Source organism: Panthera uncia, chromosome F1, assembly GCF_023721935.1.
Source record: "Panthera uncia isolate 11264 chromosome F1, Puncia_PCG_1.0, whole genome shotgun sequence".
Classification (NCBI taxonomy): domain Eukaryota; kingdom Metazoa; phylum Chordata; class Mammalia; order Carnivora; family Felidae; genus Panthera; species Panthera uncia.
The window spans coordinates 9,406,922-9,434,281 of NC_064813.1; the positions used below are offsets into that span (position 1 = coordinate 9,406,922).

General features: G+C 43.5%; 1 protein-coding gene across 1 annotated transcript in view; it reads right to left on the bottom strand.

The window, feature by feature from the left end:
* TADA1 (transcriptional adaptor 1) overlaps nt 1–6,453 on the bottom strand; it is a 17,703-nt gene extending 11,250 nt beyond the window's left edge. The window contains exons 1-3 of the mRNA XM_049635138.1: nt 6,235–6,453; nt 1,193–1,284; nt 838–903 (exon numbers count right to left, since the gene is read on the bottom strand). Of these exons, the coding sequence (XP_049491095.1) occupies nt 838–903; nt 1,193–1,284; nt 6,235–6,308 (232 nt within the window). The 5' untranslated portion in view covers nt 6,309–6,453. The remainder of the gene's footprint in view (nt 1–837; nt 904–1,192; nt 1,285–6,234) is intronic.
* Nucleotides 6,454–27,360: the final 20,907 nt, after the last annotated feature.

The window sequence follows — 27,360 nt, forward strand, 5'->3', positions numbered from 1 at the left end:
AAGAAAGAAAGAAAGAAAGAAAGAAAGAAAGAAAGAAAGAAAGAAAGAAAAGGCAAGAAAGAAAACAAAGAAAGGTTTTTAATCAATGATCAACACAATCACCACAGGCCCTTTAAAAACAACAACAACAAAAAATTCAACTTAATCTATAGTAGGCGGTACCTACCTACAAATCTAAGTTTTTAACAACAGTTCAGGATAAGTTTTATTGTGAGGCAAATTGTTTAATGTATTTAATCATTTATTTTTGACTACTTGATTAAAATAAGATGGATGAAAGAAGTGCCTGTACCACTTAAACTCCAAACAATTTGGGATAAAGGGGTCATCGTTTCTACCTACACCTAATTAGGTTGAAGTGACCGATTTAGCTTCTACCCACCTCCCCAACATGCTGAAGCTCTAACCTTCCAGGTGCTGGTATCTTACTTGAGAATACAACTGAAAGTCCAGGTTCTCACCACACGTTGTGGTTTCCCCTCCCCCAACCCTAACTCACCTTCCCTGCATCTATGGAAACCCTCGTCTAATACCAGCTGCCCTCAAGTTTCTTCACCCTGACTGCCCACCCACTTCCTCACTTGTCTGTCATTTAAGTAATCTAAAATCCAGCTGAGTGGACAGTAAAGACCAAAAGTCAACGTAAGCACAGGGAGATCACCTGCTTTACCCAGGTTCTACAAAACAATCTGCACCTACATAATAAATTTTTTCTTGTGAGCAGTTCAAAGAACATGTCGTTTGCACACAACAGATGTGTCTGTTAACGGAAGCTAAAGCCCAGGGCTCTGATGGCTCTGTTGACTGACATCCCTGGAAGTACTTCCGCTCCCTTACCTGGGGTAGACACCAAAATCTGACAACGCGTAAGAATAGCCAGGAGGAAATCGTTGTGAGAATGGACTGAAAAAGGGAAGATTGTCACAAGTCAAATACAAAATATTTACAACATAAGGAAACCATTATTTGACTCTGGATATCCACTACCCTGCCATTCTTTACACTTTATTTGAAATATCCATATTATTAAAATAATCTTACACACCATTAAAAACCCCATTTTATTTTTTTAAGTGAAAAGACTTACTGCAAAATTTACTGCAATTTATTATTGCAGTTATTTATTTGCAACTTATTGCAAATCTGGGAAAACTTCAAAATAGTAAAATAACTCCCCAGATAATTATTTTACCATTATCCTGCGTGAGAAGTCTATGAGCTTCAAGGTCAAACTCTTCTTTGCTGATCTTCTGCTTGAACCACAACTTTAAGTTAGCCCAGTATCTGCAGAGACAGAAGCAGTATTAAGAACCAAGGATTTTGCTTCTTTCCCAAGGTTACCTTACCTGCTCCAAAACCCAGGGAAGGAAATTTTGCATTCCCCAACATATGGGCAGAGTTGTGCATCTCCCCCCAAATTTATATGTTGAAGCCCTTGACCCCCAGCACCCAGGACGTTAAAGAGGTGATTAAATTAAAATGACCTCTCTAGGGTGGGCCCTAAACCAATGTGATGGGTGTCCTTAGTAAGAAGACATTAGGACTGTGACACACACACAGACCAGACAGTAGCTATCTATAAGCCAAAGGCAGAGGCCTCAGAAAAAAACAACCCTGCTGAAGGGTGTTGTCAGACTTCCTTGATGTCAGACTTCCAGCGTCCAGAACTATGAGAAAACAAATTTCTATTGTTTAATCCACCCCATCTGTCGTATTTTGTTACCCCGGCCCTTGAAAACTAATACACCTAGGAATCAGAATACTGACAGAAGGGGGCGCCTGCCTGGCTCAGTTCGTAGAGCCTGTGACTCTTGATCTCACAGGGCCGCCGAGTTCAAGGCCCATGTTGGGTGTGGAGCCTACTTAATAAGAAAAAAGAAAAAAAAAAAAAAAAGAATATCAACAGAAGAAAAAGGAAGAAAAGTTTTTCCCCAAAAGGGACTGACAGGTTGTCACAGTATTGGACTCACAAGTCCTTTAGCCAAAACCACAGCTGTACCCTTCCTTCCTCACTGTTGCCTTTCTAAAAGACCTATCCTCCAGAATCTTACATTTAATATTTATGTTTTAAAAGTATTATTATTAAAAGTATTAACTTTTAAATATTAATTTCAAATACACTAATTTTCCAATTATTAACTACAGTTCATAATACTGTATTGTATATTTGAAAGTTGCTAAGAGTAGATCTTAAAAGTTCTCATAAATAAAAAAGTTCTCACAAGAATTTTTATATATCGTGACAGATGTTAACTAGACTTACTGTGGTGATCATTTTGCAATATATACATGTATTGAATAACTGTTGTATACCTGAAACCAATATACTGTTATATGTCAATCATACCCCAATAAAAAAAAAAGATTTATATTTTAAAAAGCATATGTGTTTTATGGGTTGGGAAGTGGTCATTAATACTGATACTGGTAACCTCTTTCCTTTCAGATGATCTCAAGTTCTAATCTAACTGGCTGAAGTAATGAGTTTCTAAAACACCTCACCACAATGAAAATACCGTGGATATGAGAAACTTAGTGGTTTGTAAAGTGAAAACCAACCACTAATCATAAAAATCACTAGTTACCTGGCAGGAAAAAACATAATGATTTGATCCCTTTATACCTTAACAACAGTATTAGAGATAGGAGTAAAATATGACTTTTCACATCCACAGCCCTTGATTCAGTGCTGAAAGAAGCTGCTCTTTGTTCATGAAACAATTAAAAATTACTCAGGACACGTCTTACAATCACTTTCAATTCACACTTAGCTACTTTCTAATGCTAATTTGAGTTCCTAACAGAGGAAAAAAAAGAAAAAAGATTTCTAAAGAAGACGGTCTGATGCTCTCACTGCCTTATACCCTCGCAGGTCCTCTCCTGTACACAGATTAGCTTCAATTCACCTTAGTATGTAACTCTGTATGTAACTGGCTATGTGTGCCCATCACTGCAAGCAAAGCTTTGGGTTCACATGCATTTTTTTTTCCCCAGGAGAAAACCTATAGCTTTAATGGGGTCAACGTTGCCCAAGACCCATTTCACTCAATAGCAAAATATGTTTAGTTTTAGAGCTTGGCATGACTTTTCACCTGATATTCACACACTCGTTAGTCAATAATAACTTCCCAACAATGGACACTTAAATGTTTTTGTTTTTTTGTTTTTTTGTTTTTTTGTTTTTTTGTTTTTTTTTTTAAGGACGCAGGAACTATTATGAAATGAAATAAAGCTCCACAGGAAAAAAAAAGTATTTTCCCGTCCCATTCTATCCAACAAAAGAGGGCAGTGACATGAGACAGCTTCATTATTTAAAAGCCCTGGGCCACTATTTTATAAGAAAGGTGTAAATATATCCATATTTTGAGGGTGAAATTATTCCAGAAGTAAAACAAGCCTCTACCAGGAAGTTCTACCAACATGATGCTACCTATCTCCTCTAATGGCAAACTTTCCAGCCGTACCCCTTCCAAGATTCAGAAGACCTGCTCCCCAATCCTGGTGCCTATGTTAACTTGCCATATAACCGTGGACAAATGACTGCTTTCCTCAACAGAACTGAAAAGAAAATTAGTTAACCTCTATGAAGGTGAGGATGATGGGTGACAAGTTTAAGTGGGTCAGACTAGGAAGCACTGGGGACACCTGCAGTAAACTAAAGAACATATGATCAAGTCACCAAAAAATTCAACACCTATTTAAACCGAACACTCTCTTGGGTACTATACAAAGGAAATTAGCTAGCAAAGGCCATGTCTTTTCTAGAAGCTGGTGTGGGCATGCAACCTAACATAAGAGACATTTGGACCCTAGATAAATTGAACACAACTCTTATCTGGGGCCCTTATACACTTTCTCTGTTTTACCTACCACCAAGGACCATGTTTAAATGGTCAGGTTATATATAAACCAAAGCACACTACTCATGAAGAAATGTGAGAAATTACTGGATGGCAACATTACAGAGTATTAAACCAAGAGGCACTTTTTAAGGAGCAGGAGAAAAAGACAATGAAAAGAATGGAAAAACAAATGCAAAACAACACTGTACCACTAACTACTCATGGCACAAAAGCATATTTTGATCACATCGTTAGTGGAGATTTACACTACAGATACGTCAAATTTAGCTTTACCATCTGTATTTGACCAACATCTGAGAGCCAGCATTGGCCTTTAAAGGCCAAATAGGGAATACTAACTTCAAATTTCTGGCAAACCTGTGTGGTAAGTGTGGGATCATAGAAGTCACCATCACATCTAATCAGTAAATTATACACACAAGCCAGGTCTTTCAGATTTATTATAGTATGGAAACACTTTCAGATATTTGTAAGCATCCTAGACGTAACAGAGTAAAAGTCAACTGTGTTTAAAAATGTAAATTTTAGCCGTCAGTATTACAAAAGTAACAAACTGTGGTAATTAATGGTGAAAACTGTTAATTTTGCCTATTAAAGTAACTAATAATTTTCAATTAATTAAATAAGCAAAGAAATAGACTGACAGCAAACATGACTATTAAAACATAATTTTAGGTAGGGGCGCCTGGGTGGCTCAGTCAGTCAAGCATCCGACTTCAGCTCAGGTCATGATCTCATGGTTCGAGAGTTTGAGCCCCGCATTGGGCTCTGTGCTGACAGCTCCGAGCCTGGAGCCTGCCTGCCTCAGATGCTGTGTCTACCTCTCTCTCTCTCTCTGCCCCTCTCCTGTTCACTCGCTCGCTCTCTCTCACACAAAAATAAATTAAAATTCAAAAAAAAATTTTTTTAAACATAGTTTTAGGTAGAACATTTTATCTTTGGGAGTCAATAAATGTTCACAAAAAATTAAATAATTATGCCAAAGCAATAATTTTAATTCTAGCGTTTGTAGAAATTTGATTCATTAAGGTTCATAAAATAAGCTTTAAGAATTATATTTTGCTTTTAGTTATTCTGTTTAGGCCATGAGTGTTTCAACAAGTCTTACATGGGAATTCTGCATATCTTGCTAGGATAAAAAGCAGAATGTCAACTCCACCACCCCAAAATTTCACAAGAAGGAAAAACTCCACAAAAATCACGTATGACATCCAAGTAACTTCAATCTAGTCATACTAAAGAATATAAAGAAAAAGATGACAAGAAAGGGTCCCCCAAATACCTTGCCCTGCCAGCAACATGATATTTAAGTGAGCATCTACCGAGTAAGCAAATGTGTGGAATATCACAGAAGTCATCTAGCAGCAACAACACAGGCATTAGAATTTTAAACATTTAAAATTTGCTACTTATATCTTTGGAAAATAAAATTATAATAATGATTAATGTTCTGAAATTTTCCAACTCGTTCTTGTATGTCAGAAATATATTATCTGGCTTCAGCCTTGGCTGAATTATTGATTTTACATCCCGCCATTCAGCATCTGACCTCTGATTGTTTACTCGGTCCCCTGCTATAACCTAAGTCTGGCTGGGAGCTTGTTCCTTTGGAACCCCTTGTAGGGTATCAGAGCCAGGAATCAGACACTAGGGGTCTAGTGACTTTTGAAGAGTTACGTAACCTCTCTAGATCTCAGTCGTCTCATCTATCAAATGGGAATAACAATTGTATCTACCTCACATCTCTGTTGTGAGGCTTAGATGAAATGGTACATTGAGAGTGCTTAAAAGGTGTTCAATTAATGTCCACTACCGCGATCATCACTATAACTGCAGCGATGTTCGGTGACTTATCTTAAACGTAGGGTCTATCCACCTTCCGAAACTACTCTCAATGCTCTTTCTTAAACGCAGTGTCTACGCATCACCCGACCTCAATGAACTTCCGCCTCCAGGAAGCCCTTCAGGGTCTGGCCGCCGCGCGCGGTGCCCACTCCAGCCGGGGCGCGTCGGGCTCCGGGTCACTCGGCCCGGGGCAGGCCTTACGCGAACCGAACTCTGCGAGGGGCCTGCAACCGTTCGGTAGGCCCTTGGGCGTGGAACGCGCCTCTCCCGCCCCACCCAGAGCAGAGAGCCCCGGGCGAATGCGCCCGCCCGAGTCCCGAGGGAGCCAGGAAGGCCGGCCCGTCCAGCTGAGCGAGTCCGGGTTCCGCACCCGGAGCCGGCCGAGAAACCCAGAGGCCCCGCCACCCGCGACGCGAGGCAACACAGGCCTCGGAGCGGCGGGAGGCGTCTCCAGGGTGGGTCGGCAGCCCGAAGCCTGAGGAGGAGCGGCGCGGAGACCCGGACGCCGCGCCAGGACAGCTCTTACTGTTTCACGTTGTCCCCTAGGGCCTCGCTCAAGTTCTTCTTGGCCGCCTCCAGCTCGCTCACAAAGGTCGCCATTGCTCCCCCACGTCTCAGCCCGACCGCAGACCGCTCTGCCACAGTGACCAACAACCGAAAAGCCAACTCGGCGAGCGCCTCGGCGCAGGAAGCTCAGTCCGCCCCCGTCTGTCCCGCCCCTAATCGCACAGCAGAAGTTTGTTTGGTTTTCGGCTCCGCCCGCCTTTCTGAAGAGAAAGTGAGGGGGCAAATTCGCTGTTTTCTCAGTCCTCCTCCTCCCGCCCCCTCGAGTCACGTGATCCATTTGGTCCGGCCTTTCCGCACCCAACTTCAACGCTTGGCCACAGGAGCCAGAGGCGGCACCTGCCGGGGTGTTGTATCACAGTACCTTCAGTTTGTTACCGGCTGGGCAATATTTTCAACTCTTTTTAAACGTTTATTCATTTCTGAGAGAGAGAAAGAGAGCAAGCAGGGGTGGGGCAGAGAGAGAGGGAGACACAGAACCTGAAACAGGCTCTAGGCTCCGGAGCTGTCAGCACAGAGATGATGACCTGAGCCTAAGTCGGATGCTTAACCCACTGAGCCACCCAGGCACCGGTGGGCAATTTCTGAATTCCGCTCTTTGTCCTTCCACCTGCCTGAGTTTCTTCCTCCGCAGATCAAAAAGTAAATGCAGTATCAGTTTTGTCCTCTTTCTTCGCCTTATTTTTCGCCAAGCACTCATCATTTAATATGCCACTTAATAGATTGTTCTTGTTAATTCTCTGCCTCGTCCAGCTAAAATGTAAATTCCATGTGGAAAGGATTTGTGTTTTATTCGGTGCTGTTTTCCCCAGTTCCTAGAGCAGTGCCTGGCTCTCAATAAATATTTGCTGAATAAATGAAGTAATTGTGAGAATTAAGGAAAATAGAAGGATAGAGAAAAAAGAAAGAAAAAGTGTTTACCACCTCCAGACAAACTTAACTGATAGACATTTCTCCCCCACCTGCCACACTTCCCATAATTTATAATCTTGGTCGATCTTCAACTGTGCATCTTGGTGGGGGGTTTTTAAACTTAACATAATTATATAAATATTATCCTCTGGCATTATAGTGTCTTTATAATCATAACTTTAATGACAGCTCGTTAAACACCCCCACAAAAAGAATGTACACAATAACTTGTTTCCTGTTAGCCTGATTGTTTCCATTTTTTTCTCTATTAAAAGCCTTACTGTAATACACAATGCATAAAGCTTGTCTTCATTTAGGATGATTAGAATAGAGTCCCACGAATAGACTTATTGGTTTAAATGGTAGGGATATTTATAAGAGTCTTGGTGTGTATCATCAAATTGCCTCACAAAGATTGAAAATTATCCTAATTGCTTTTAAATCTTGTGTGATTACCCGACAGAGGCCCCTTCGAGCTTATTCGTTTGTTCAGCAAATACTATTATGTATCTGGAACTCTATTGTGGGCTGGATTTACGAAGATGAACATGGCAGGTAAAGTCTTACTATCTGTGTTAGAAACCTCCAGAGAAATTTTGACTTTTAAAAAGTAGCTGTCCACTTCCACTTTTTCTTGGCTACCCCCTGTAGACTGAGTAGAAAGCCAACCTCAAATTAGGTTAGTAAATTCTTTATCCATGGTGTTACTGAGGACTGGAGCCCAGGAAACATTCTTCCCAATTGCTCTGAAGACCTGCTTGGAAGCTTGTTATATATTATGTATGCAAATTATATACAGAAAATTATTATATATTCAAAAGGGGCAACAGGTATATGTGCTTGCAAGCAGTTCCAATGCTTATGTGTCACAAGGTATAATTTGTTGTAATTATAAAAATGATTTAAAATCATTTTTAAAAATGTTGTAAGGGGCGCCTGGGTGGCGCAGTCGGTTAAGTGTCCGATTCAGCTCAGGTCGCGATCTCGCAGTCCGTGAGTTCGAGCCCCGCGTCAGGCTCTGGGCTGATGGCTCAGAGCCTGGAGCCTGCTTCCGATTCTGTGTCTCCTTCTCTCTCTGCCCCTCCCCCCTTCATGCTCTGTCTCTCTCTGTCTCAAAAATAAATAAACGTCAAAAAAAAATTTTTTTTTAAATGTTGTAATTATAAAAAGGTTTACTGATTTCCACACAGACGTGAGGAAGACCCTTAAGTCACCTTAATATATGTTTCTATCGTATCTGATTGTTTAAAAACATTGCTTGCATGCCTCTGCTTAGCCTGTTTTTCGGCTCTTCCTATTCTTGATTTTTCCCTGAGAAGGTCACAGAGGTTGACCTCAGTCACCTATTGCAGTTTGAGTGCATACCACTGAGTATTGAACAAATTTCAGGCTCTCTCAACTGGCATTCGCATTTTCTTACGAGCTGGACTCTGCCTATCTGTCCAACCCGCGTACATCCGGGCCTGTCCCCACTACCCCTTAGAACGCACTTGCATTCCAGTTACTTGACTTTCTATAACAAACCATATCACTCAGTCCCTTTACACATATCTCTCCCTCTGCTGGTTTTGACACCCGTGGGTGGCCACCTACATTTCTTGCAAACAGGTCCAAACATATGTAAGTACCTGCCAAAGGGCCAATTCAGCAGCACTAGACATGGGCACAAGGAAATGTTTAGGTATATCTTCCAGGAACAGTCCCTGTTTCTCATCTCTGTTGCTACTTATCCCCTAAGAAAAATATGACATTTATCTCTTTACATCTATCCTTGTTAACACCCTAAGTGGATGCATCTAGTTCAATGAAATACTCCTTTCTCTCTCATCACTTTATACACCTATTAGCACCAATTTCAGTATAATTATTCTGTTAAATGTCCATTGAAACTGTAGTGTTAGACTATATAACGTACACAGAAATCTGACCAAACAATGTGCTTAATAGAAATAAATATGAAAACCACTTGTAATTTGGTAATTTAAAGAACCTAATTCTAAATCTTCTTTTAGTGATAGCAATAGTTACACAATGCATACTACATGCAGACAACTATTAAATAGCTTCAGAGAGGGGCGCCTGGGTGGCTTGATCAGTTAAGCGTCCAACTTCGGCTCAAGTCATGATCTCGCGGTCCGTGAGTTCGAGCCCCGCGTCAGGCTCTGTGCTGACAGCTCAGCGCCTGGAGCCTGCTTTAGATTCTGATTCTCCCTCTCTCTCTCTGCGCCTCCTCTGTTCATGCTCTGTCTGTCTGTCTCTCTCTCTCAAAGGTTGATAGTATTATTTATAGATCGCCTCTTTTTATGCAACTTCTTTCAACATGTAATCATATAAATCATAAATATATGAGTATATAAATAGAATTGTGTACAAATATAATACAAAGGAAAGCCCTGAAAAAAAATTTATTTTCATACCAATTTTTTTTTAGGTATCTATGAAAGTCTGGCCCCTGCTTGCTTAATTCTTCCAGAAGCACTGGATTTTTGTCAATAGGATTCGATGTCGGTGGAGTTGTGAGATGTCTCAGCTCTGGAGATTATGTTATTACTGTCATTCTTCCTCCCAGGTACCATATTTAGGATTTTTAGACCTATTTATAAACCACTGACTCCTTGTTTACACTGGCTGGTGCCTGCCGCAGAAGAAATACTTGTTGACTGACTTTCTTAGTCCATTCATTAAAATTGGCTTATTAACCTTCTTCCCAGAGCACTGCCAGCAAATGTGTGAGCTCTTCCATTTCAGGCATCAGCACCTCTGCTTTACTAGAAGGACTCTTACAGTTCAGCTTTAAAATAGTATTGATAATATTTTAGTTGCCCTGTTGAATTTACCATTATAACATTCACTATAATTTGTAATACTTACTATGTGGACTATGCATTTATATACAGTTACACACAATGGTACATAGGGGCTCACACTCAATATATGTGTCTGTCAGAACAAAATACTTTAGAAAATTCTATATAGTATTCTTCCTAATCCATATCTATATTGATGTACAGAGTTTAATATAGTTAAAGGTTATAGACTAGTGGGGCACCTGGGTGGCTCAGTCGGTTAAGTGTCCAGCTCTCGATTTCAGTTCAGGTCTTGATCTCAGGGTTGTAAGTTCAAGCCCTGCATTGGGCTCCATACTGGGCATGAAGCCTACTTAAGTAAAAAAAAAAAAAAAAAAAAAAAAAAAAAAAAAAAAAAAAAAAAAAAGGTTATAGACAAGATTATATTAGGCCCGAGTTAAATTTATGGCTGAAAACAATTAGAGAGGCAGGTCACCCTGACACCACATGTATTTATTTTATGTCTGCCAGAAGGAGGTGAAGAGGTTCTTAATCTTTTTTTATGCCATGGACTTCATTAGCAGTCTGGTGAAGGCTTTGCAGCCCTTCTCAGAGTAATCTTTCTAAATGCATGAACTACATAGAGGGTTACATTTTAAACAGTTTCATTGGAACACAATTCTATCCTTGGGTCCCAGCTTCAAACCCTCTGAAGCTCTATGGGTACTTAGGTTCCTCAGGCTGCTACAACAAAATATCATAGACTAGGTGGTTTAAACAACAGAAATTTATTTTCTCACAGTTCTGGAAGCCAGCAAATTTGGTTTCTTGTGAGGGTTCTGTTCCTGGCTTGTAGATGACCATCATCTTTCTGTATCTTCACGTGGCCTTTCATGGTGTGTGTGTGTGTGTGTGTGTGTGTGTGTGTGTGTGTGCAGGGAGGTAGGGAGGGAGAGAGCACATCTCTGGTGTCTCTGCTTCTAAGGACACTAATCCTATTGGATTATCCTCACTTAACCTTAGTGACTTCCTTAGAGGCCCCATCCCCAAACACAACCACACTGGGAGTTAGGGCTTCAACATACGAATCTGGGGGCAGGGGGCGGGGTAACAAACGTTCAGTTCAAAACGGTACTACAGGAAGTTAACAATAGTTCCCATGTCCATTCTCAGAAGCTCTCGGAGATTAAAGTTGGAGGACTCTGAGAAATGGAAGAATTTAGAATCTGGGGATTCTAGTAGATGAAAGATACCTAAGCAACCCCAAGAATACTGAAAAGTAAATGCTGTTTTTACATGTGTTTTGATACTATCATGGTTGTAACTTAACTTGATCAAAGCATTTTTGCTGGAGTTAGTCTCAGAATAGTCTCAGAATTTAAGGGACAGAATAAAGAAGTATGATCTATAATATAGATGGACAATAATTAAGAACCAGTCTGGGGCACGTGGGTGGCTCACTTGGTTAAGCGTCTGACTTCGGCTCAGGTCATGATCTCACGGTTCGTGGGTTCAAGCCCCGCTTTGGGCTCTGCGCTGACAGCTTGGAGCCTGGAGCCGGCTTCAGGTTCTATGTCCCCCCCTTTCTCTGCCCCACCCCTGCTTGTGCTCTGTCTCTGTCTTTCAAAAATGAATAAACATTAAAAAAAAAATTTAATAAATAAAAATTAAGAACCAGTCAACTGTACAATACTTATACATTATAAAAGTCACCTGGGTGACTCAGTTGGTTAAGCATCCAACTCTTGATTTTGTGGCTCAGGTCATGATCTCAAGGTTCGTGAGATCAAGTCCCACCTCTGCACTGATGATACAGAGCCTGCTTGGGATTCTCTCTCTCCCTCTCTCTCTCTGCCCCTCCCCACTCATGCTCGCTCTCTCTCTCTCTCTCTCTCTCTCAAAATAAATAAATAAACTTAAAAAACCTTTGAAATGTAAATAATTCTACAAACATTAGCTAGTCTAGTTTTGAAAATCTATTTTTAAAAGTACCCTATAACAATTTCTCCAGTTAGGGAAGTATGAGTAAAAATGTAAGTATTGTAAAACACTAAAAGAAGATTTAGAATTAGGACAATCAGAGAGCCCTTCTGTGGCTCAGTAGATAGAGCAGAGGACTGTAGGTGTGATGGCTAGAGGTAGGACAATCAGAAGAGAACAGAGACCCAGTAGAGCTTACTATTCAGCTAAAAGGGCAGAAGAGGGGCCAGAGCTGGACCATAGACTAGCTTCTGAGGACACAGAGGGGCGGTCAACCTCGGACATAGCCCCTAAGATCTCCCTGGGATATTTCTATGCCCTGAAGGGAATCTCACAAGCAGCTCTTCATTCTTTTGCTGTTTCTCACTCTGAGAGCCTGACAGTAAGACCCCTTTGGTTCTGTGATAGTAAAAACACTACAGACTGTAATGAGACAGCAGATAGCTCTGAGAGCTCCCATTAGGGATGAAGGATATCAGAGGTACTTGTGGGGCCATCCTGTAAACTGTCTCAAGCACAAATTCTTAACCTGCATATGTTGGAAAACAACCCCCTCAAACCTCTGTAAGCAGCTAGCCAAACTGAAATTTGGAAAACTTGGCTGAAACCTTTGGCCACTGCTCAGAATGTGAGTAAGACCTTCTCCAGGGTGCTAAAAAATATTTTTGTGTAGTGATGGAGGTCAAGCATTGGAGGGATCTTTGGCACTTGGGGCAGGTGGAGATTCCAAATGGACATACTGGCCCTGGAGTTGCACATGACATCCAGACTGTGCTGCATGGAGACTAGGCTCCACACCTCACCGTCTGGAAAGAGGGAAAGCCACAAGTGCTGATCCAGAAAAACACACTGCTGTCTGCAGTTGTCCCGAAAAGCCTGGCCTCAGGAAAGAACTTGATAAGTAAATTTTTAGATCTGGCCAGTGCTTATTGTTTGAAATCCAGGAGGTGCTTTGCTGCTACCACTGCAGTCCTATCCACCTGCTGAAGTCCCAAGTTCACTATCCTCGTCAGAAGCATTAAGCCTGCTGGGAGGAAACCAGCATTTCCTCCAAAGTAAGGGGCTCAGTCTTGTATGTCTTTTGTTAGCTTTATGCCTAATTTCTTTAAACTTTTTTGTTGCTTTTGTAAAGACATCTTTTTCATCTGTTCCCCTATTATATTATCTAATTTGTTTTGTTCATGTAATGGAACGCAAGTAAGGCAACATTGCATAGGGTTAACAGTGCAAGCTCTAGAGCCAGGCCGCCTGAGGTTTGAATCCTGGCTGTTCCTATTCTAGCTCTAGGAGCCTAGGAATTACCTAATCACTCTGCCTCCGTTTCCACACCTAAAGGTGGGCATAGTATTCGTACTTACCTCAGGGTTGTTGTAAGAATTAAACTGTAATATGTAAAAGTACATGAAAGCCCTTGACCCAGTAGCAGACACGTAATAAAAGCATGTGATAGCTGTTATTATGCTGATCTTGTATAGAGCAACGTTGCTAAACTTAGTAATTCTAATAGTTTATCTAAGTTTATCCACTAGTTTATGTTAGATGCTCTATGTAGGCAACCATATTGTCTGAACGTAGGGGAACGTTGTTTTCCTTCTTCTTTTTTTTTATTTTTTTAATGTTTATTTGTTGTTGAAGGACAAAGAGACAGAGCGTGAGCAGGGGACGGGAGAGAGAGAGGGAGACACAGAATCTGAAGCAGGCTCCAGGCTCAGAGCTGTCAGCACAGAGCCCGACACAGGGCTCGAACTCACAAACTGCAGGATCATGACCCGAGCCGAAGTCGGACACTTCACCGACTGAGCCACCCAGGCACCCCACATTGTTTTCCTTCTAATTCTTAGGCCTCTTACTTCATTTTCTTGCTTTAAAAAAAAAAAAATATTGGCTACAGTAGCAGTATACAATGAGGGAAATGTTCTATAGCTGGTTCGTTCAATATGGTAGCCACATATATGGCTATTTTAGCAGTTGAAATATGGATAGTGAGACTCAGGAACCGAAGTTTTTAGTTAAGATTTGAAAAACCACCTGTGGCTAGTGGCAACCATATCGAACGGCCCAAGGCCAGACCCTCCATTAGGGCGTGGAGCTGTGGTGCTATTAGTGGGCATCTTTGCCTTTGGCCTTCATCTTCACATTTCACCATTAGGTATGATATTTGCTGTATACTTGGAAAAGATGCCCTTTATTCCTAGTTTGCTGAAAGTTTTCCCATGAATTATCATTGAGTGCATGAATGGGCCTCTGCATCTCTTCAAAGGATTGTGCTGTTTTGCTGCTTTACTTTTTTGGTGTGGTGAGTTATACTGATAGATTTTGTTTCTGATGTTAAACCACTCTTGTATTTCTGGGATGAGTCCTTGATTGTGATACATTTTCAAAATACACTGCCGTATTTATTTGATTTGATAATGTTTTGTTTAGGATTTTTATATCTATGGGTAATACTAAACACTAAATACAAAATACTAAAACTTTTGCATACTGTCCTTGTTTAGGTATAAACATTGCATCATTATTTTTTTTTTAAAAAAATTTTTTTTAAGGTTTATTTATTTTTGAGACAGAGAGAGACAGAGCATGAACGGGGGAGGGGCAGAGAGAGAGGGAGACACAGAATCGGAAGCAGGCTCCAGGCTCTGAGCTGTCAGCCCAGAGCCCAACGTGGGGCTCGAACTCACGGACCGCGAGATCGTGACCTGAGCCGAAGTTGGACGCTTAACCGACTGAGCCACCCAGGCACCCCTAAACATTGCATCATTAAATGAGTTGGGAAGCTTTCCTACTTTTCTATCCTCTGAAACAATGTTTAAAAAAGAAGAGGGGCGGGGCGCCTGGGTGGCTCAGTCAGTTAAGCTTCTGACTTTGGCTTGGGTCATGATCTTGCTGTTTGTGAGTTCAAACCCTGCGTCCAGCTCTGTGCTGACAGCTCAGAGCCTGGAGCCTGCTTCAGATTCTGTGTCTCGCTCTCTCTCTGCTCCTCCCCTGCTCGCTCTCTCTCTCTCTCTCTCTCTCTCTCTCTCTCTCTGAAAAACAAATAAAACATTAAAAAAGTTTTTTTTGTTTTTTTTTTGTTTTTTTTTTTTAAAGAAGAGGGGCTTTTCTGTTCTTTGAAAATTGGAGAAAATTTCTCTGTGAAATCATCTGAGCCTGCTCTGGTGAAGAAGAGAATAGATTTTTTTTTTTAATATTTATTTATTTTTGAGAGAGAGAGAGAGAGACAGAGTGCGAGTTGGGGAGGGGCTGAGAGGGAGGGAGACACAGACTCTGAAGCAGGCTCCAGGCTCTGAGCTGTCAGCACACAGCCAGATATGGGGCTCGAACCCACAAGCTATGAGATCATGACCTGGGCTGAAGTCCAAAGCTCAGCAGACTGAGCCATCCAGGCACCCCTAGATTTCTTTTTTTAAATTCCAATTCCATTCCCTGATTATTTGGGTTTCCTATGTTTTCTTATATTGTTTTTCGTTAATTGATGTGTTTTTCTGTATACTTGTCCATTTCCTCTACGTTTTCAAAGGAGCTCTGTGTTGATAGGTACTTATTTGTGGGGTCAGGATGGGCTGCTGAAGGTAGATGGCTGCTTTGCATATGGGTGGACAGAAGATAACACTGTTACAATTTTTCTGACGCCTCAAAGAATGACCCCCACCTCTTGCCTAATTCACGGAAGCTTTATTCCAAAGAAAACGCAGGAGGGTCACGTGATAAAGGAAAGCCCGAGTTGTACTGGGTCCCAGCTTTTCCACCACTTCTTTCTCAAGAGGCAGTTTGGGTTCTTGGATTTGCAAACCCAATTTGGGTTGCCCGGTCTCCCTTCGGGCAATTGGAGCTATCGCCGACCTGGGATGTCTACGTTCAGCCCCACCCAAGGGTACCCCGCCAAGGCTGCTCTAGGGCAGCCCCCAATAATTTCTGCGTGGAGAAAAAGGAACCCCCTCCCGGCCCGGGCGGGTCCTGCCCCTCCCCGAGGAGGTGGTGGTCCAGTGGTGACCAGCCGGCTGTTGGACTGGAAGTGACATTGCGCAGGTTTCGGTAGCCTCGAGCGCAGAACGGCCTTTCGGCCCGGGGCCATCCCACACGCTGGCCTCGGTCCCGTCCCCTTGGCCCAGGTTGAGTGTCGCGAGCAGCGACGCACGTGCGTGCTGGGCTCTAACAAGTCCCAAGAACCCACCTGCTCTGGCGGCGAGGTCGGTGGGCCTGGTCCCGCGGGAAGGACATTCTGTGCGGTCGCCCAAGTCCTGGGGGCGACTCAGCGAACTCCGGGTCCTAGCGCCGCGCACACGCCCCTCGGATTTCAAGTCCCGCCTCCCGCAGGCTGGATGGAAGCGGTAGGTGGCTTTGGGCAGAGGAATCTTTCTGCGGAGCCGGGCAGTGCTGGGTACAGCACCAGAGCGCCTGTGTCCGAGAAGCAAGGCAAAGATTCAGAGCTGGTCCCCGCCGCGGCCGAGGTGTCCCGCAGCAGCTCGGCCCGTCTTTCCTACCCGCGGGAGGGACCGCGCGGGCGCGCACCGACTGGCCGGTGGCTGCTGGACGGCCACAAGGGGGTGATGTGCGCTAATCCCTCCTCCGGGACGCCGGGGCTGCCAGCGAGGATTTCGGGTCTTAGGCATCCGAGTCCGGAGCACCGCACCCCTCTCCCCGCCCCTCTGGAAGCTACGATTGGCCACTGGCGGGGCTCGGGTGGCCCTTTGGTAGGTGGCCGCTTTCCTCCAACGGATTTGAAGCCTTCCGACCCCCACACCTTCGACGTCCAAAGGTGGGTGTTCTCAGACCCTCCAAGAATTTTGAAGGACGCTGTCCACTGGACTGTTCAGGTTTAACTGGTCGACAGGGACCGCACGTTAGGCCACCATAAAGCTTCTGCCAGCGATGGACTCAAAAGCATTGCCAAACTCCCGACAAGGTTGTTACCTACAGGAAGAAATTGAATTGCCATATTTGGGAGCAGTCTGGGAGCTGAGGACCAAAGGGGCCTTAGAGCAGTGGGGGTGGTGAAGGCCTGCAAAGCTCACCCAACCCTGAGAGCTTGGGCTTGGAAGGAGACAGAGAGCAGAAAGTCCCCTGTGAGCTGCCTTTCTCATCAGACCCTAATCAGTAAAGATAGCTGGCTCCTGCTAGGAGCCAGGCAAAGCTACTGATGTTCCCTCCTTTAGTCCAGACCATAACCCACTGGAGGTACCAACGGCTGCTATCTGCATGCCACAGGGGAGGAAACTGAGGCCCAGGAAAAGTAAGTTGTCCTAGGTTATAAAATGAGTGGTAGAGTTAAGACTGGAACCCAGGTCTGACTGATCCCAGCCCACGGGCTTATCTCCTTTGCCGTGATAACCATAATAATAAACGTTAACTCCCCTGAGCACTTAATGTCTGCCAAAGCATGGAGCGGAATGTTTTCGTAATGCTTTGTTTAATCTCCACAACAACCCTATGAGGAAGGTACCGTTATTATCACACTACCTTACATTTACATCATGTAGGGGCCACTTTTAGGCAACAGACTTGAGCAATGGAAACTTGAACAAGGCAGGGCCCACAGCCACCACCTGAGCTGAATTAAGCCACCCACCTGCAGACCTCCGTAGGCCCTAACTGACCAATAGGCCACTTACAACCAGGCACAGTTACCAAAAAAGGGACACTTGCGAACTTTCCCATAACTCCTCACTCTGCCCTTTAACTACAGCCCCCACCCACCGCTGCTTCCTGGCAGACAGTCTCTCCTTTGCTATCCTGCCCGCTGCTCCCTCGCGGTGTATTCGATAAACTTCTATCTCCTTTGTTCTTCCTTGGGTGAATTCTTTCACCACGCGTGCCCCAGGCCTCCACCCAATCAGGTCGCCCCAGGTACAGTACCTTGTTAATACCATAGTACTCTGTTTAATCCTCCCCCCAACTCTCTGAGGTGGGTACCCTTCTTATCACTCTTATTTGACGGGGAGATGAATTGCCTTAGAGGGGTGAGAAACTTGCCTACAGTTAGTTACACAGCTAATCCCCTGGCATAGTTGGAGTGGAGCCCGGCCAGTCCCACTCCCGAGCAGATACGCTAGCTACCGTGTTCTAGTGCTCACTCTATTAGAGGTTGTGGGAAGTGAGGGAGATGATTCATTTTCAGAAATAGCAAATAAAAGCTGTGCTGTCTAATTAACAATAGGTTTACAACCTATTGGAAATAGTACGAACCCACGCCCCCACGCCACCCCCGCCTTACAATGGAGTCCCAAACCTTAGACATTTCACTTCCTGGTTCTTCTTCCCACCCCCCCACCCCCACCTCTTTGTTTCACAGGCTTATTTTCACAGGCTTTGCAAAGAGCAGAGGGAGGAGGAACTGAAAGTCCCTGCGTCACCTCAGGGAATGTACATTTGTTCCAAACAGACTACTTTTTGCCTTTACATGGGCATAGGCGACACCCAGGTAAGGCTGTAACCTCTGTAGTACTCGGCCAATGAGGAACCAGGGGAGGGACCTGCGTGCTGGGAGATAAATTGTCTGCTGTGACTGCCCCAGTGTGCCTGTCCATCAGACACCTGCTCTTGCAAGAACATTGATTAAAGCCTTGCTTTGCTGTGCTCTGAGTCTCCTTTGACTGGGTCGGCAGGGTGATTTCTCACAGGTGTTTCAGACCACCTCTTCCCAAGGGTTTCATCTGAGACAAGCTGAAGAACAGTGAAAATTCCTGATGCCCTCCAACCACTACAGCTGACACCATCCTTTAAAGCAACCATCTGCCTTATACATTATACTACAGCTCCCTGCAATCCCATGATTCCTGCACACTGTGGGGACAGAGCTCATGCACGTCCTGTATCCGTGTTACAAGAGACTCCTCTACGCGCTGCCCTGACCTCAGCCTGTGCACATCAGCCAGGTTAGGAGATTTAGGCAGAATATTCTTTTCTTTCTTTCTATTTTTATTTTTATTTTTAGCAAAAAAAAAAAAATGTCTGGTGCCTGGGTTTATTGCCTCCCCCAGTTACCACGTGTCCTGAAGAGTCCAGACCTAGAAAATAATGTCTGAACGGTTGACTCCAGTCCAGGAACACGAGGCAAGTTCCATCCAGGTTTCTCCCACATGGAAGTAGGGCTATTGCCAGTTCTGTGTGTTATTTGAAACAAACTCTGTGACATTGTATCTGTTGGCTTTACTCTTAGGTTCCCCGGTAGGGTTCTTGAGGCTTGGGACTTCAAAACAAAACCAAAACAAGCAAATAAAACATGCTACTCCTCCATCATTATGATCTGTTGGGACCCTCTGTTTAAATTTGTGTGTGGAGAAGGTTACGGCCAGTGTAAACCAGATTCATGAAATTTGGCTGCCTCTATGACAAGTGACTTTCAGGGACGTCTGTCTGGTACCAAATGGACAGTAATGGGAGGTCACTTCATTACTAGCTATGAGGCACTGCTAAGCAGCCTCATACCCCACAGTACCTACAGAATTGCTGGGAGACTGGGGCGACGGGATTTTGTAGGATGCCAGTAACAGGGGCCTCGGCCTTTTCTTTATGTGCCAGTTGGAAGGAGGGCACCGTCTACCTAAGGCCCATCACGGCCAGCTTCTGATCAGATGATAATGTTAATAACCAGTTACCAAGCACTTAATATATCCACACAAATTACTCTCATATCCAATCCAGTCGGGTGGTTTCCATGTCATGAGGGAGCCCCTAGGAACCAAACAGCCCAGGGCAATAGAATTGATTCTATTTGCTTACTCTGGGGAGCTCCAAGGGACCTACGGGAGACATGAAAGGTATCCACCCTCCATTTCTGAAATCTGGTAAGGCCTAAGATGACTGGAGTTTGCTTTCTCTAACAGAATTATTTCTGTTTAATTTGCCCCAGTAGAACTTTGATGAAAGTAGTTTCTCAGCTTTGGTGTTAGAATCACCTGAGGAAATTTCCAGTAACTCCACGCCCAAGCCACACTCCAGACTGATTAAATTAGAACGTCTGCAAAATGAAACCGAGGTATCAGTATGTTTCGAAGTGCTCATCCCCCAACCAGGTGATTTCAGTGTGCAACCGTTCCTCACAGTTTTCCTCCTAAACCCCCCCAAGTGGTTTACGGTGCAGAGCGCCTGTGGCACCTGTTAGAGCAGAGGCCTGTGGGCCGGGAACCTCAAACATTCCTGGAGGGAGTGAATGCTGCTGTGACTGAATTAAAAGAGGCAAGTTCCAAGGTGTTTGCTACGGCTCAAATCAGCAACCAATTGTACAGGATCACTTTATGCAAAGGAATATAGATGTGTTGAGGGCATTCGAGGTTGGAGGTAAATTGGCCTCTGTCACGCGGTAGAGACTGAGCCTGGGCCTGGCTCCTCTGATAAAAGTAGTCTCATCTGATAACCAGCTCTACGCTGCCCTTTGATTGTCCTTGAACTTTAAGAAAATACCCACCCAAAGTGAAAATCTGGTTGGGGCTAAGCTATGGGGATCAGGGAAGAGTGTAGGGTGAACTGGTAAAACGGGAGCAGTGACCTACCTTGTTTAGGCTGACAGCGTGGCTGGGCGTCGCGGGACACAGTCAGCGATGACATGAGCAGGGGTCACAGGCGGGGCAAGGAGCAGTGTCCAGAGCCAGTGTGGCAGAAATACAGTGGTGTCAAAAGCTGACCAGCACTTGTATGAATCCCTCTGCCCTGGGGACTGCCCAAGTCTCTCTCATCCCTGAACGTGAGGCTGGAGGTCCTGTGTGAATGGATGGGAGAGAGGGGCTAGGAGGCGTTATTATCTGGATGTTGATAACAGCCTGTACTGATGAGCCGGTGAAGCCTACCGCATATTGGTATAATCAAATGGCACAGGGGTATATATACCTCAAGCCCAACTCAAATCTCCCATTAAAACAAAGCCCCACTCCCAACCGTGCGTAAGTTTCTCTTGGGGCCGTAAGTGTGGGATAGACAACTTTATGATTGCTGCAGGGAAGAAAGTGTATGAGTAGCACTCTCTCCCCACAAAAAAAAAAAAAAAAAAAAAAGGGCATCCTGGCAAGCAGATCTCCAAACCATCAGGACACTTTATATGTAATACATGTTATATTAGATAGTAAGTTCTTTGAATAAAAGGCTGTTCCCTGGCTGGTTCATTCATGACTAGCAATGACTGAGTCAAGCTCGTGCTTGTCTGAATCCATGTTGTCTTTGAACTATTTTGTCTCTGGCCTCCCTGAAATAAAAACACTGGGGAAAAAGAGCCAATAACCTCCACGGAGAGAAACAGTGTCATTTTGAAACATCTGTAACAACCTGTTTACCTTTTTCAAAATCCTCACCAACAGAGTCACGCTATCCCTCTAGTCATAATTTCAAGCACTTTGTCTCCATAGTGATGATTCAGGCTCCCGTTGCCATGGTGATCATTCTATGAGCTAAACACTTCCATCAATTCTTCCCTTCCTTCCCATTACCATCGTCAATGCCGCAGTCCAGGCGCTTATTATGTCGTCAGTACCTAGCACCGAACCTGACAAATAATAGGTGGTCACTGTATTAAAATAGCTCTTACCTGATGTTTCCACCTCCAGGCTTTGTCCTGTGGGTTTTTACCCTTTATCTTCTTCTTCTTCTTCTTTTTTTTTTTCCTTTGCTGGAATTTTCAAATTGCCAAAGCAAACGTATGCTCATTTTAGACAACTCAAACAATACAGATGTCTACAAAGTTAGAGTAAACATTCCTCTCCTCTCCAAAATAAATTCCGGCTGGATCAATGATTTAAACATAAGAAACGAAAGAAGTTAGAAGAATTTATGATCTGTGATAAGCAAGATCATTTTCAGTAAGAATGAACTCCAGAAGCCATCAAGAAACAAAATGTATTTGACCATATAAACATTGCTAAAGCTGCACGGGAAAGGAGCAATACTCCAGAAAGCAAATGACAAGATGCAAAACCTCACTCATAATTAAGTAAATGCAAATAAACTACAGTGAATAAAGATATGAGATTGTTGTTTCACTGATCTGATCGGCAAACATCAATTTTTAGTGGTGCCTGTTTCTGCAAGACTGAGGAGAAAGTGAGCCTTTTCATAAACTGTTGGTGAAAATGTACATTGGTGCATTCTTTCTGGAGGATACTTTGACAATATTTATCAGAACTAAAAATGCCCATCTCCTTTTACCATTAATCCCTCTGCCTTAAATTTACCCCATATATAGTTGCAAATGTTGAGCAAAATGTACGTACCTGTTTACCTATTTAATGCTACATTGTTTGGAAGCAGCAAAAGATTGGAAACATTCAGTGTTCAAAAGTAGGGGTCAGGGGCGCCTGGGTGGCTCAGTCGGTTAAGCGTCCGACTTCGGCTCAGGTCACGATCTCGCGGTCCGTGAGTTCGAGCCCCACGTCGGGCTCTGGGCTGATGGCTCAGAGCCTGTTTCCAATTCTGTGTCTCCCTCTCTCTCTGCCCCTCCCCCGTTCATGCTCTGTCTCTCTGTCTCAAAAATAAATAAACGTTAAAAAAAAAATTAAAAAAAAAAAAAGTAGGGGTCAAATTAACTGAATTACAGTAAACCTATATAATGGACTAAGGATGACCCTGAGAAAAGAATAAAGTAGTTCTATATCCTCAAGTGTGAAAAGAACAAGTAGCAGGACAGTGAGTAACATTTTTACAAGAATAAATGTATATATGATGTGAATATAGGCATTAAAATATTTTTTGGCAATAGGGGTGCTTGGGTAGCTCAGTCAGTTAAGTATTTGAATTCACTCAGGTCATGATCTCACCATTCATGAGTTCAAGCCCCACGTCGGGCTCTGTGCTGACAGCTCAGAGCCTGGAGCCTGCTCCAGATTCCGTGTCCATTCTCTCTCTCTCTCTCTCTCTCTCTCTCTGCCCCTCCCCCACTCGCGCTCTGTCTTGCTCTGTCTCTCAAAAAATAAACGTTAAACAAATTTTAAATATTTTTTGGCAATAAATTACAGGAAACAGTTATCAGTGGGATGCGAGCTGGTGTGAAGAAAGGAAAAAAAAATGTTCACTTTTATGTATGTGTTCACTTGGTAAATTTTCCATCTTATACATGTTTCATGTACGACCTTTCAAAAACTGACCACGGGAGTTTCCCTTTCTCTACTTCTCTAACAGCAATGCCCAGAGATACTTTTTACGGTTAGTTTTTTTTCTATATGTAGATAAGAAAGATACAAATATGCATTTTTGCACATGCACAATTACAGTGTTTTGTTGTTATAAAAATGGGATTTATATAGTTCTGCAATTTGCTTTTCCTAATTTATATATCATTCACATCTTTCCACGTAAAGACATACTGCATAAAATTTCGTAGCTAATTAGCTGCCTACACTCTCTGATTCACTGATTGAGCACATGTGCATTAAGCACCAAACAGATGCCAGGCCTTGTGCCAGGCAAATGCGGATGAAACATTGAATCAGACAGTCCCTGTCCTCAGGAGGCTCACACCCTTGCAGAGGAGAGGAACGAGTAAAGGTATGTGGTCGGGGTGGTCCTTGCAGTGAGTACCTGCCTCACCCAACTTGGGATTCAGGGGACTTCTGAACCTGCCTTTTCCTCAAGCACCCACAGGAGCGCATGGACAGAATTTTCCTCATTCTAGAGTGTTTTCTAATAGGCTTTATTTTTTATAGCAGTTTTAGGTTCACAGCAAAACTGAGAAGAATACGCAGAGTTTCCAAATACCCCTTGCCCGTATGTACATAATATCCCCCCACTATCAACATCCCGCATTAGAGCGGTACATTTGTTACCATCGTTGTAATTGTCCTTATCAGCCAAAGTCCATAGTTTATATCAGGTTTCACTCTTGGTGTTGTACGTTCTATGGTTTTTGACAAATGCATCATGACATTATGGCATCATGATGGTACCATACAGAATAATTTCATTGCCTTAAAAGCCCTCTGTGGTCTGCCTGTTCATCCCCTCCCTACTTCCTAATCCCTGGCAACACTGATCTTTTCACTGTCTCCAAAGTTTTGCCTTTTCCAGAATGTTATATAATCGGCATATACAACACGCAGCCTTTTTAGATTGGCTTCTTTCACTTAGGAAGATGCATTTAAGTTCCCCTCAATGTCTTGTCAAGGCTTGATAGCTCATTTCTTTTTAGCACTGAATAATATTCCATTGTATGGATATGCCACGGCTGATTTACCCATTCCCCGGCTGAAGTACATCTTGGTTGCTTCCAAGTTTTGGCAAGTATGAATAAAGCTGCTACAAACATGCACGTGCAGATTTTTGTGTGAACATCACTTTTCAGCTCCCGTGGGTAAATACCAAGGAGTGCAGTTGCTGGATTGTATGGTGAGATTATATTTAGTTTTGTAAGAAACCACCAAACTTCAAAAGTGGTATAGCACAGTGTATTTTTGAAATGACTTAGACTTGTCCCCACAGTACCTATAAGAGGTTATGCTTTCAGAGACTCCAGAAACTTCCCTGCTCAGGCAATGTTTTCCCTCTCACTGAAGGTGGCTCTCCCTCTGCCTTTATGTTCCATATTCTTAGTTTGAGTCTTTGAACTCTGTCAAAATGCAAACCCCTATACAATCGGTAACAATTTTCATCGTTCTCAATTAGGCATATTGTGAACAGGAATAAACACACTGAGAGTGTTTTGATAAAGCATGAAGTGAAGGTTAAGGGGAAGAAGTACAGTATATACAACTGGTCTATTTTCTTCTTCTCCCAGGAGTGTTTGCTGTATCCAGAGAGACAGATTGGTCCCGTTTAATCTAATAAACGGAGAAGGAGCTAACAGTCACCAGGCTCTGGACTGGAATGGGGGATACAGAGGCGAAGAGCTCAGTTTGTGTCCTTGTGGAACTCACGACCCAGGTATGTACAAACACACTTTTGATATAACGTAAGTACTATAATTGCAAAACCATTTATTGTCGATGTTTAAGTAGTCTGCCTGGTTGTCAGTTGATGTGTCAAATCATGTATTGCAATGTTTGATGCAGAAAATATGGTTGGCACTAACAGAGGAATTAACGACAGAAGTTTAGCAATGAGCATGACTGACTCAGCCTGGAGGGTCTGAGATGTCTTCACAGAGCAGGCAAAATACTCAACCGTATATTGACCATTCCTAGCACGGGGAGAGACAGGTTTTAAGGCAGACAGGTCAGTATATGCAAAGATGTGGAAGTGAGAAAGAGCATGGTCTGTTGGGAGAAAGAACAAGGTCGGGAGTGGCCACAAGAAAAGGTGTCTGTGTTGGGAGGGGCCGGAGGGATGGGGTGGTACAAGAAAGGATTAAAGGACTTTTACATCATGGGCAAGAAGTTGACCTTGTACAGTAGACCTGTGCTGTCCAGCAGGATAGCCACTAACCATACATGTCTCTTGAGTGTAGGAAATGTGGCGAGTGCAGCTGAGGAGCAGAATCTTTTTAATTTAAAAATGGAAGTGGGGCGCCTGGGTGGCTCAGTCGGTTAAGCATCCGACTTCAGCTCAGGTCACGATCTCACGGTCCGTGAGTTCGAGCCCCGCGTCGGGCTCTGGGCTGATGGCTCAGAGCCTGGAGCCTGTTTCCGATTCTGTGTCTCCCTCTCTCTCTGCCCCTCCCCCGTTCATGCTCTGTCTCTCTCTGTCTCAAAAATAAAATAAACGTTAAAAAAAAATTTTTTTTAAAAATGGAAGTATTCTAGGGCACCTGGGTGGCTCAGTGGGGTAAGCATCTGACTCTTGATTCAGCTGGGGTCATGATATCGTGGTTCCTGAGATGGAGCTTCACAGCCAGCTCTGTGCTGACAGCGAGGAGCCTGCTTGGAATTCTCCCTCTCTCCCTCTCTCTCCGCCCCTCCCCTGCTTGAGGGCACACGGGCTTTCTCTTAAAATAAATAAACTTTAAAAAATGGAAGTAGTCTAAACTAAGTAGAGGTAGATTGCATGTTGATAATATTTTAGATATGTTGGGTTAAATAAAATACATTATTGGGGCGCCTGGGTGGCGCAGTCGGTTAAGCGTCCGACTTCAGCCAGGTCACGATCTCGCGGTCTGTGAGTTCGAGCCCCGCGTCGGGCTCTGGACTGATGGCTCGGAGCCTGGAGCCTGTTTCCGATTCTGTGTCTCCCTCTCTCTCTGCCCCTCCCCCGTTCATGCTCTGTCTCTCTCTGTCCCAAAAATAAATAAAAAACGTTGAAAAAAAAATTAAAAAAAAAATACATTATTGAAATTAATTTCAACTATTTCTTTTCACCTTTTAAGGATGAGGCTACTAGAACCTTTAAAATTACATGTTTAGGGGTGCCTGGGTGGCTCAGTCAGTTAAGCATCCAGCTTTATTTCAGGTCATGATCTCAGGATTTGTGGGTTCAAGCCCCGTGTCGGGCTCTGTGCTGACAGCTCAGAGCCTGGAACCTGCTTTGGATTCTGTGTCTTTCTGTATCTCTGCCCCTCCCCTGCTCGTGCTTTGTCTCTGTCTCTGAGAAATAAATAAACATTAAAAAATTTTTAAATTACATGTTTAGCTCATGTATATTTCTTTTGGACAGTGCTGCCATAGGCAGTTGGGAATCATTGAGAGTTTTTGTACAGAGAAAAGAATGTGATCAAGTTGGGATTTTATAATTACAAATCTGAGAGTGGAGTGAAGGATGGCTTGGTGGGAGAGTGCACCTAGGACTAAGGTGACCAACCAGTTAGAAGGCTATTGCTATGGTTCACTTGAGAGTCAATAAGGACATACATGAGGCAGCAGGAATAGAATGGAGGAGTTATATTGAAAATATATTTAGGAAGGGAAGTTGAGAGGGCTTAGTAATGGATTGGCTCTGGGGATGTGTTGTACAATAAAAGAATTTAGCTTTTGTTCCTGCTTCCTGGGAGATAATCTCAAAACCCTTGGAATCTCCCAAGTGATAGGAGTGTCTTTGTTATTCATGGTGGACCCCTTGGACCACACTTGAGTTATGCTAATGAAGTTACTCATGGTGGGCTTCTAGATAGTTTCAGGATGGGGGCTAACCATGCCAGAAAGACCCACCATATGATTGGGGGTTGGGGCTTTGAGCTAAGTGATATCAGCTGGACCTCCCAACCTTGGGGAAGGAAGGAGGGTTTCACATTTGGGACCTTCCCAGACCTTTTACTATGGTTTCTTTTGGGGGCTAGTCTTGATTTGAATCCTTTATTATAAACTATAATCAGAAGTATAACACTTTCCTGAGTTCTGTGAGTCATTCTAGTGAATTGTCAAACCTGAAGGGGTTATGGAAAACCGTTCCATTTTTAGCCTATTGTGGTTGGCATCTGAAGTGAGAGCAGTCTAATGGGGGGATGTGCCCTTAACCTATGAAATCTAATCTCATTCTGTAGAGCTAGTGTCGGGGTTGCTCTGCAGGGTAAGAGAGAACAGGTTGAGGATGATTCCACAGATTCTAAATTAAAAATGTAGGGA